At 37.5% G+C, this 12,375-nt stretch overlaps 1 protein-coding gene across 2 annotated transcripts in view; it reads left to right on the forward strand.

Annotated features, from left to right (window-relative positions):
- Positions 1-781: 781 nt before the first annotated feature.
- Positions 782-12,375, forward strand: part of Trat1 (T cell receptor associated transmembrane adaptor 1) — a 42,175-nt gene continuing 30,581 nt past the window's right edge. The window contains exons 1-2 of one of the 2 annotated variants that reach the window (XR_015632849.1): positions 782-1,058; positions 11,703-11,813. Coding sequence is in view for 1 of the 2 variants with exons in the window: in NM_001037981.1 (NP_001033070.1) it covers positions 1,052-1,058; positions 11,703-11,813 (118 nt within the window). In the remaining variant the exon portion in view is untranslated. The remainder of the gene's footprint in view (positions 1,059-11,702; positions 11,814-12,375) is intronic. The other variant, NM_001037981.1, reaches the window with a different exon arrangement.

A 12,375-nucleotide genomic window follows, 5' to 3' on the forward strand; every position in this document is an offset into this window, starting at 1 on the left:
AATTATAAATGCTAGGAGAGGTGAAAGCTAATTACCTGGATTTTATCATTAGTTACTGAATATGTGTGCCTAATTATACCATATCCCATAAGTATGTGTGTATGCTATGTCAGTTACATTGCTGTTTTAAAACTAAAGAAACCATCTTAGATAATAGGTATATTAATAAAGAAAGTGCCTTCAAATAAATATTTTCATTTTTCTTCCTTAACAATCTCATATTTTAAAAGGATAACAAAATACCCAGGGCTGCTCCATGCCAAAAGTTCTGATTCCACGGATTATGCACCAGTGCACTGAGCTACTCCTACACAGCACATTTACGTACAGATGTTTAAGAAATTCTGATACGGAGGCTGGGATGTTGGTAGAGCTTACTTTCCTGATGACTCTGGCTTGCACAGAGTGACTCATGCTGCCTACTGTGACGTCTAGTGGGTAAGGCAGACCCCTGGTCTCCTGCTATGATGCTGTGCCTCTGACAGGCATCTATTACCCAGTAGGCACTCAGAATTTATTAATTCCCTTCTAGTCATCATGTCCAAGGACAGAGTGAGCACACACTGAGGCTTGCTTACTCTTGGCTCATCATTTTAGTAGATTTCACTCTCTTTTCGGGGGAACTTCGATATGAGGAGACCCCTGGATTTTTCTCAAGACATAGTGAATTTGACCGTCACACATTTTGCCTTGATTTCTCATTTTTAAATCAGACTCTGGTAGTGATAAAAATTCACCTTTTGGCACGCAGAAACACAGGGGATTTTTCTCCCCACGTTTCACAACCATTTAAGTCTACTTGTTACAGACCTAAACTCTAGAAGCCTCTATCACCACATTTCCTGTTTATAACTGAACAAACTACACACAAAAGAGTTAAAGAAACAGCGGAGAAAAAAAAAACACCTGAGTACAGATAAAGATATATGTTGGTGCTGTGCTGTTTCTAACATAACAGAACAACGGTACTTAAGGAAAAAAGCTGGTGGGAGAATTCTTAGCCTACCAATCTGTTTCATGGCTGCACACAGGTTCTTCTAAAAAGACAAGCATGTCAGGTGAGTAGCGGTCTAAATTCTTTTTGTCTTTCATTGCTATGCCTCACAGTTCATTTAGTAATAATAATAGTCTTTAGTAATAATTTCTCAGTCTTAATGAAACATTTACTTGTGGGAAAGTAAACTGGTTAACATGGTATTTTAAAAATAATGGACAACGATGTTTCATATGGTTAGAAAGTGGTTTAAATTGCGCCAATGGTTATATTGGTTATTTGCTCGTAAAGAAAAAAGAAATAGGCAGTGTCTCCTGACAATAAAGCTATCACAGTTAGTGATGGATGTTCATTGGTCATTGCGGCGTTTGAAGATTTGTTGTTTTTACAGAATCTTTTGTTGACCGTGTGTATTTCACGTTACTTGGTTTAAATATAAAACGGGATAGGAGTAATAGATTCCAATTGTCTAGCAATTAGACATTATAGTTTGCCCCCCAGGAATCAGTGGAATTGCCAATAGTTAGGAGGATGAAAGACTTTGAAAAGGCCAGTGGAAACCCCGCAGTGAGAAAGATCGTGATGAGAGCTCAGATCAATTTGCTACTAGAAACCCACGCCTGTCACTCGTTCCTCCTGTATTCTTGATGTGCTCTTCATTTCTTTAACAAATATTGTTCAAGAGAAAAATGCATATCAGACAAAAAGAACATTGTGCAGTAAACATTATCTTACAATCAGATACATCTAATTATTTTAAAAAGCAAAATATTAAGCTGAAGTTTCTTAAAGTTTTCTATGCATGCCACACAATTTACCTTTTAAAACTAGAATAATAACAGCCATTAAGTCATCTATCCAGCTTTGGGACCAGCTCTGCGACAAAACCATTTCTTTCTTCATTAAAGAAAGACACAGAACAACAGTCATTACACTAATTAAAATTTGTCCATTTATTCATTTATTGCTAGACACTTCTGTTGTATCCGGCATTTTATATGTATGTTTTTAAATGGCAGGAAAATGAACGACTCTCAGGCTTCTGTGTATTGAGGGTTACTTTTCAAAAAATATTTCTAGAGTCGAAGTTACTGAATAAAATATGTGGTTATTTCAAGTCCCATTGTTGCTAAATTGCTTCTCCAAGGCAGACGGCAATTCTCTCCCATTCTAGGCTGCTTCTTTTTAATGGTTGATCTCATTTAAATATCTTTATGAGCACAGCATACTAGTCCATTGCTCCACACACATCTGTCTGGTTACAATGAGCTTGAACACCAAACATCCTGCAAGGTTTGTACCTTGTCTAACCATATCTTATACCTAATTGTTAGGTGGCTGGCATGTTCGATAGCAATAAATATTGGCCAGTAGTAGAGCAAAGGTATCACACATTATAATTTCTCAGAAATTCCCAAAAGTTTGTCCGAAGGGTTTGAAAAAAAATCATTTATTTGGATAAGGCATAGCAACGGAGGCTGCCACATGATGTTCATGCGTGCCTTCTCTTTCCCAGTTTGTACGAGAGCACAAATAAAGAGGATAGTTCTAAATATGCTAGGATCATGTATGAAACAGACATAGCAGTACTCTGCCTGTGCTGCCAATGGGAGCTTGGGAAGGGGAAGTTCAAAGGCCATTAATGTGATATTCAACTATTTCTAAAACTTACTGGTTCTAAACAAGATGAGGTATGGTATGATGCATACACTTCTCAGCTCAGCACCAGACCACAGGGCAGGAGTGCCAGCCTTGCCAATGAGGACTTCCCCCAAACAGAGATCAAACTGTTGGTCATTAAGGCCTCCTAGATCTTAAGAGCCAAAATGATTCCCATCACACAGAATTTAACATGAACAAAAGGAATCTAGTAATACATGTCCCGTGTTGAAACAAGTGAAATAAATATGCTGATATAATAGCTGAGGCCATGCTTCCCCATTCCTACTAAATACGTATCAACTGATCAAGCCTAGAATCCATTCCTTTGGCAATTCATGTGGTGAACACCAGTTAGCTAACACTTTGTTGTGTTCCGTTGTTTGCTTGATAAGGCTCTCAGTGCCTTTGCTCGCTGGAGCTTCAGGTACATTATGAACAGAGTGAGATTCTTTTGGAACTAGGGTTGACTAGTTATGAATGGCCTCTTAAACTCAAGCATTCTGCTAAAGATCCAGAGACAGTTTTTACCATGCAATTTAAGTAATATCTGTCAATATATTTAAGATGAGCTAATCAAAGGAAAAAGCACATCATCACTTCGTGGTCACAGTGATGGAAAACGTGTGTACAAGTTAATAGAATAATAACATGGGCCATTATTGCACAATTTCCTATGCGTTTTAAATTTTACTTAATTATCACAGCATTCCTCAACTAAAGAGTATACATGGACAGTCCATGGATTCTGCTACATAGACAGCAGAGCATATGGAAAAGACAACTGCCTCATCTGCCATCTTTGGGACAGGAGGCAATTGGTCCTGTGGAAACTTGATATCCCAGAGAAGGGAGATGCTAGAGGGCTAAAGTGGAATTGGTTATGTAGATGGGGGAGCACCCTCTTAGAAAAAAAGAGGACCAAATGACTTAGGGAATTCAAGGAAGAAAGACCAGTTTGTAAAGATATATATACATATATATCTTTAATATATATATTCTTTATAATATAATATATTTATATTTCCAACAGAGATGTTCACATATGTCTCCATAAAGACCAAATATTCATTATTTGTGACATAGGTTTACTGAAAGTTAGGCTTCATAATTTTTGTGACTTACTTATTACTGAAATTTCACATAGATGGACCCAATCAATATTTGATCTTTTGTCCTTGCACCTGTAATAAATCTTTAGTTACCTTTCAAAAAAAACCCTTTAACTCCAGTGTTTCATGGATTGAAAGGTTCCACAGTCCCACGCTTACCTCCACAGTCCTTCCTGGTTACTTCTCTAAAAGAGACACAGTCTTTGTATACAGTGAAGTAACTAAGCACTGATGAACGCAGCTTGTCTACAGTGGAGGTTTGGACAGCCCTTCAACCCCAACAGCATCTATGGAGTTTACCAATCTGTTTAATTGCAAAAGCAACAAAGGGATCTCACATTGGAGAAATCCGTAGCATGCTCTCTTAAAAAATGCCATCTAGCTCCTCGGCATATTTTCTCCAATTAATTTTAATATTAACTAAGGGGGATCCAGATGCTTTAGAAAGAGGAGATCCTCGTGTCACAAGTCACAAGGATGAAGTTGGGGCTCCAGTCTGACTGTTGGCTTACTGGGGATCAGTGATTTGTGCAGGAGAAGTTTTACAACTTCCGGAAGCCTAATCTTGTTCTCATTCTCACGCTGTGTGAAAATACACACATCAAAGGTTGTGATGTTCTTTTGCTTCTCTCCCAGCACTCTGGGATCTCTACTGGTCATATTTCAGATACCCTCTATTCATGACAGGCATTCGTTTTAAGGTTGGTGGGTTTCAAGTTCTGCATTAAAAAGAAGTTATTTACTTGGAAACCTGGAACTAATGTAAAAGCTCCCTTGAGGCTAGCATCTATGATTCTCATAACTTTTGTTGGTGATACTCGGCCCAGGTGGTGACAGTTTGGAATATGGAAATGGGGCTAGCATGCTATAACTCCCAAACAAAAGTAGGCTGTGTTCAACACAACCACAACCCCACTGAAAAAAAATAATTTCATGAGTAGATATATGGAAAATGTAATATTGATTCATTTTTCTTTCAAAACATTTAGATGCTTCAAATAAATATGCACAATTGTGGGATGCAAAAGGAGGTCCATTGCTCTAATAGAGTTTATAAGCCAAGGCAGGCATCATGAGGGAATGGCTATGTAAAGTATACCCATACACTTGCCCTAGGCAAAATTAGTCTGAGGTCTGAAATAGATAAAGCATTACGTTTACTTCTTTTCATTGTTAATTGTTTAAGTGAAGGTTTCTGCACCAATAAAGCATGATAATAGAAAAGCAATCCATTTACTTAGCCAGGTCTCCTTCCAGAACACATGCAATTATGAACTCCATGTACAATGCCTGTGAATTATTGTTGGCTTAATGGGAGTCAGAGAGCTTACAACGAAACCCACCATTATTGGCCCTTGGTGATTGAAAACTAGATAGAAATAAGCACAATTTTTCTATTTGTTATTGCCTCACAAATGATTTTCTGAGACCCTTGGCTTCTTAATGATGTATAGCCAAATTCAGATCATGTAGTTCTTTTTAAGTGAAGAAAAACTATATAAATGAAAGTACAATTAATTATTAACTCTTCTAAAACATGCCCTTGTCGAACAAATCTTGTTGGGTTCAAGAGGATGCACTCTGTGCACTCTGTACTCATGGAAACTCAGAGTGGTGGGAAGATATTTATACTGCAGAGTAGTCATAGAGAATTGTGTGTTTGTGTGTGTGTGTGTGTGTGTGTGTGTGTGTGTGTGTTCACATATATGGATCTGTTGAGAAGTTCTTCTATTTAGTTACACAATCTCTCCACCTTTCACGGTGTGTTTTATTTTTCAAAGGGAAAGCAGACATTTCTGTCAATCAAGAAGATGCAAAAGAAGTTAAGGATGTTGTGAAAGCTTCCGAGTGAAAATAAAATTCATATCGCATTACTAAGGCAAATTATGTATCTGAAAAAATAGATACATAAAATGCTAAAATCAGAGGGAGACAAGCCCATATAAACCACCTCCCCACTCACACGTCTAAACCTTTCCCAGTATGTTACAATTTAGGTTATGTTGTCGAAGACTAGAATTTCTCATGTAAAACAAATTCACTGTCTTATAAACAATGAAACACAGCCCCATGGGATGTGCAGAACATCCCAAATTTTACCCTAAAGCTTTCAGTATAGAATGGTATTGGTATTTTGATTGTTTATTTATAGCTGATAGTAAAGTTATCTTCCTGTAGCAATTAATGAATTAGCATACCTTTCACTTCTCCTTTGGATTGAAATGGCGAAAGTACAACTTCTATTTGAAAAATAATTTGGCCAAATGATAGGATAACTTATAACTATTTTTAGTATAACCACAGTTCTTTGGACTATGGTTTCTTATATTAGGCTTTCTTTTATTTATTCAAATTATAGCAACTTAATGACTGTATACAAAATAATAGAAATTGTGCTAAATGAACAAGACAAAACACTAGGTAGAAAGGTTAGTTTTAGCAGTCTTCCAAAAATGGTGAGAGCTGTAGGTCTCATTATTTTCTGATTTTTGTTACTCCCCAGACAGAGGAGTATTAAAATACATATTGTAGTAAAAAGGGGAACCACATAAATCAGGGTAAATTAAAGCATCATCAACATGACTACTATAAAGGCCTAGAGATTTGTTTAAGGAATGCTGTAAGGAGGATCAGCGATGTGCCACATTCAGGTGGGCTCCAAGAGCTGACCATTCTTGAGATCCTTATATCTGGGGTATCTTACATAATGGTTCTGAAATATTTTTATAATTAATAAATTTGGTGATGAGTTTCATATGTCTGTTTTCTTTTCTTTAAACCTATTTTCTTCTGTCCTGATAACAAGGGCAGAAAATTTGGAAAACAGGCAAATGTAAAAAGAGCCACAGAGAATTCCAGATTTTATTTACTAACTACAACCCGAACTGCAGTTCTGCAATTCTGCCCAGATTAGGGCATGCAGCACACTCAGTGTTCTGTCTGATGTTCAAGGCTTTCCCCTTCTCTTTAGAACTGGAAACTTCCGTGGAGTAGAAAGCCATATGAGCCCATCCTTGTTCTCTTAACAAATCCAGTTATTTTCACTTAGGTAGAGTCAAATTTAATTCCCCAAATCAATTTTACATCCCTGAGATGAGCACATGATCAAGATCACAAATCCCCTAAGAGATCTAGACGTGTGTGACTTCTAGACTGGATTACTTCTAAGGCACAGTAACAAGTTCAGCTCCACTAAAAGTAAATTATCAATCCACCCATTAAATATTTATTATTAGATGGCTCAACATTTGGGTTAAGTTTACAATAACTTAGCTGTAAAATGTGTACTTAGGGAACTTTTAGGAAATGACAGTATACTACGTGATTGTTACTATCCTATGTAAGTATAAAGAATATAGCTTTTAAAAATAGTAAGTATTTGTCAAGAAGTAATTTGGATTGTGGTGATTACTCTTTTGCTGAAAAAAAAAAAAAACCAACCAGTTTAGCTGCTTAGTGAGGTGTCTGAAGGAAGAATTATGTTATGAACACACAGGAAAGCATCTGCTTTTGTTTCATAGGACGGCGGGAGCTTAAGAAAAATAAATACTTTAGGTTTTAGGCTCAAATTATGAAAACAGAGTAGCAGAGAGCAAATCTGATTGTTCACCAGGAGGTCATTTCCACTCAGAGTGAACTCTTTAAGACTTAAACATCTTGGCCTTAGGCAAGTAGACCTTTTATAGCCTTGCAGCTGACTTTATAGCCTACTCCTCTTGTAAGAGTATTCAAAGTACCTTTTATTGACCTTTTCCCTAATCAATCAACCTCCCAAAAGGAAACCGATTTTGTATTTATAGTGAACACACTGATCAGTTTGATCAGATGGCTATCCATCAGCACTAAATCCTTGCTTCATGTTTCTGAGAAACAAATAAATAACCACCACATTTCTTGGTAACTATAGATTCAAAGCAGACAGATGTCCTTAGTTCTGGGTATTGTTGACGAACACTTTCACCAGAGCTACAGTGCCTGAGTTCATCACTGTCTCTAGCACAGAAGTCTGTTTCCCAGCTGCTCAGATAGTGGGCCTTCTCAGTAGAGTTATGGATAAGCGGATGAGAATCTGTGGTATCTCTTCCTCGGTGGTGGATGTTTCTAGACCTCCTACCCAGCCAGAACTTTTCCTTTGGCTCTGAGCCATTATATAATTATCCTTCTCCATTCAATTTTCCAGTTATTGGGTGAGCTGATGATACTTAATGAGAAATGACATTCTCCTGAATCTGTTAAAAAAAATAATAGCATACTTATCAGCGGTGAGATGATAATTATAACAAGGATAATACTAATCTCAGTAGCTAACATTTATGAGCTGTTAGTAACATTGTTCTGAAAACATTCTCACATGTTTTAACTCCAATCCCAGAGTGATAAACGTTATTATTAGGGTTTTTTTCAAATGGAGAAATTGAGATATGGAGACAAAGATGAATAGGACAGTGTCTGGCCCTTAGAAGGTTCATAGTTTAGATTGGTAGTGAAATTAGTATAAAAATGATTTACAGAAGGCTTCTAAGTATAACGATATGAATGAAAGCCTCACAGCGAAGATTGTCTCTTTGAGTTGCCTAAGAAAAAAGGCATGTCAGGAAAAGTACATTTATACAGAGACATAAGAACATAACCAGGCATGGTATCTATTGAGAACTGTAAGATATAGTTGATAGTTATTATATTATAGAATGCTTAATAAATATTTGATGGAGTGTGTTAATAAAATTATAAATAATTCTAAGAAATTGCAAACAAATAATAAAATTATAAGATAATAAAATTATTGGGCAGGGAAATCATTAAAGCTTCTATTGTTTTTACATTTTGTGAGACACTAATATTCCCTTAAAGGAAAAACAAAACCCATGCATTTCATATGATTATTCAAGATACCATTATTGAAGAATTAATTCTTGAAAATTATTTTAGATGTTGCTACCAAAGGAAGTCAGATATAACTCTATTTTCAATTGTTTATGGTGTACTGAAGATCTAGAAATAATATGAGTATCAAATTAAATAAAAAGTAATAGACATATCTGGCTTAAAATAAAATTCAAACTAGCTTAAACAATATATATATATATATATATAATTTTGTGTTTTTGTGTTAATGAATATGAAACAATTGGTGCTGCAGAGCAGGTTCGATGTGTAAGAGTGGAAACAGGAAGACCTCAGCTCTGTTCCAAGCACCCACACTTAAGAAGCAACAACAACCAAAGCATTGGGTGTGAGCTTATGTGAGTCTGTAAAGCCAGCATTGTTGAGACAGGAGGATCACTGGAGTTTCTTGTTAGCTCAGAAGTTCAGTGGAAAGCTCTGCCTGAAAGGAACAAGGCGGAGAGAGATAGAGCAAGACACCCCCTCTGGTCAGTATGTGCCTACACACACTCATGCATACGAATACATGATATGTAAATTACATGTGCATATGAGTGTGCATGTCTACATCATAAACACATATGTAATACTCTTTATATGCCTGAACATGTTTATTTAAGAATTAATGATGTCCACCTGAGCAACTAAACAGCTTCTAATGGCAACTAAACAGCTATTGAAGTATCGATGAGAAGTCAAAGAAACAATCAAAATTCAAATGTCATGTCTGAGATACAGAAGACAGTAGAGAAGCTAGGATGTTTTATTGGCCCTGAATTCTCATTAAACACTTAATGACAGACGAAGGAAACACATTTCTCCTGTAGGTTAGCTTGGCGTTTTGTGGGACTCCTACAAGTGGGAGAAGGGGATGTCTCTGACTCTTTTGTCTGTTTTGGGACTCTTTGCCTTCTACTGGGTCGCCTTGTCCACCCTTGATATGGGGGGCGGGGGGTTGTACCTGGTCTTACTGTATCTTGTTTTGCTGCATTTAGTGGATATCCCTGGGAGGCCTGCTCTTTTCTGAATGGAAATGGAGGAGTAGATGGGGTGGAACAGGGAGGAATGGAGAAAGGAGAGGTCAGGATGTACTGAAAACAACAATAAAAAAGATAATAAATAAATAATCTTTTACAAATGTTTTTAAACGCTGTTTACTGTGTTTAGCAGTAAACATAATTTTGTTTTATATATTAATTTTCTGAAAGGTTCGAAAATGGTCTCTGACTTGGTTTCATGGTGAGAGAGTGGGAACTCTGAAGGACTAATATCTCTCAGATCTACTGACACTTGAAAACTATTTACAGCCTGTAGTTCTTATTATATACATCTATGTTCTCCACAAGAGTTTCTTTTCTTTTTTTCAATATATAAGTCTTTTATTGTCCCCAAAGAGCCCAAATTGTACTTGTAATCAAGATCTTGTTTCTGGAGTTAGGAAAGTGAGGTCTCATTCATTAGACTGCTGCACAGTTCCCTTCTCAGAAACATAGATGCATACAAAAACTTCCAGATATCCTTGTTTTTAACTGTTGTGGCTTGCTGAATCAGAGCCGCTGAATTTGAAACAAATTCAATATCATTTCCTTCAAGGATTCGTTCATCCTTCTGGGCTTGAGAGACAGAACAAGCAACGCCTGTCCTCATCTGAACCCTGCAGATAGATATATTTTTCACCCAAGAAATTTCGGATTTCAACCAAAGACCCATTCTCCAGAATAATGATGTTGATAGGGAAGTGAGCATACATAGAGCTCATCTTGTAAAGGAAGCCAGTGTCACACCCTTGATCATGTTCTGAACGTGACTGCACATGCTGCTGACAGTGGCCAGTTCCTTTTTGTTACCCCACCACTTGTCAACACAGAAACTTTTCTTTTTCTTTCTAAGAAGACTCAGCCCTACATTGATGTGATTGAAGGCCCTCTGCAGAGTTCCCCTGGGGCCCTTCACAATGACTGTGCACCCCTTCAGAGTGATGTTGACATTTTTTGGAATGTCGACAGTGTGATTGCTGAGAATGGTCGTCATTCTCGCAGTAGATGGGGCCAAAAGAGTTTTTTAAAACAATGACTTTGTTGGTTTTGTTTTATTTCAAATCTTTGATTCTTTGGTATCAAGTATAAATGCCAACATAGGGAAGATATCTAATTGATAGTGGTTATAATCAGAGAATTAATCTTTTGGGACCAGCATATGACATGGGTCATGTTGGTATGATCACCAAGATATATCAGTTCTGGTCTGCTTTCTTCATGGTTGCTCACAAATATGTGGAGGTAACTGTAAATCAGTTGAGGTAGTTGACTGGCAATAAGTAACCTAACTCCTTTTATCACTCAGAAGTAAAATGGAAGGAGAGAGACCTTTACAGGGTGAACTTACTCTTGTCTATTAATGGGACACTCAGTGGAATGAGGAAAGGTCCTATGATCCGTGCTAATAAAACTGCTTCCATGATTCCAGAATTACTGTTTTCATCCGAATATCTAGTGTGTTACAGTCCTGAGTCTGATGAAAGGACCAAGCAATTGTGGGGGAGGGCTGCACTTTAGCCTGAAGAACAAAGTCTGGGAGAGTCTATGAAATGAAGATCCGGGATGATCAGGAGAATCCTGATTTTGAACTGAGTTTTTATAATCAGTCACCCCGTGTCACCCTTTAATTACTGAGTTTATCTTTTGTTTCATTAACACTGAAAATATGAAAAGCTTGCTTTAACCATTCTGCACCCAAGGACTTATCATCACTTTGAAAATTGGAAATATCTGCTTGTCAATGTTTATTAGTCTTTGGAAGATTTATCATTCATTACAAGTAAAGGAAATTAATTCATTTACTCAATAATTTTGAGACAGACCCTTACTCCATAACTCAGGCTCCTAGCAATTCTAGTACCTTAGCTTCTCAAGTATTGCGCTCGTTGGTGTGAACTGCCATTTCAGCTAAATACAGTGTTTTGAATGGAAATGGAGGCGTGGATCTGGTGGAGCTTAAGTAAACTGATATATTGTAAACTGTTGTATCACAGACATATCTACTTTTGTTTTCAGGAAACTCTGGATGCCCCTTCTTCCTCTGGGGACTTCTAGCCTTCTTGGGCTTGGCTCTGGTCATATCGTTGATCTTCAATGTTTCCCACTATGTAGAGAAGCAGCGACGAGGTAGGACTTTCTGGTAAATCATTGCATTGTACCTGCTCACATGCAACCTGGCAACCCTCCGGCATAGATACTGTTATGTGATGTCATTAGTGGCTTGTAACTGTGAGAGATCTGGTATTATTTTTACCCTGAGAGCCGGCCCCCTTAATTTAAGAATGAAATCGCTTTGGAGATGTGAGACAGAGCTCCCAAGCTTAGCTCTATGACTGTCTCAGGATTGACAACTGAGAGGAGTTATTGTGGTAAATGAGCTTCTCTAAATGAACAAATCAGAGAATGGCAGTCTTTTGAGACGGTGACAAAGGTGAAGAGCTGCTCGCTAAGGCTCTACTGAAGTTATTCAGTTCTCCTGGGCTCCAGACCTGGGACTCGGCACTGACCAGAAAAGCTACAGACTGAACCCAGTCCTGTCACTACACCACCTTGTCAGAGAGTCATTACCACTGTGAGCTTTGTCTTCTTTCAGTCAGGTGGCTTTCACCTAGACATTCATAATTAAAATGCTGTAATGTATACAGTCTGCACACTAGCTACATGGATCGGTGCACAAAAGAACCAAAGC

This window comes from Rattus norvegicus, chromosome 11 (assembly GCF_021556685.1).
Source record: "Rattus norvegicus strain SHRSP/BbbUtx chromosome 11, alternate assembly SHRSP_T2T, whole genome shotgun sequence".
In the NCBI taxonomy this organism is placed as follows: Eukaryota; Metazoa; Chordata; class Mammalia; order Rodentia; family Muridae; genus Rattus; species Rattus norvegicus.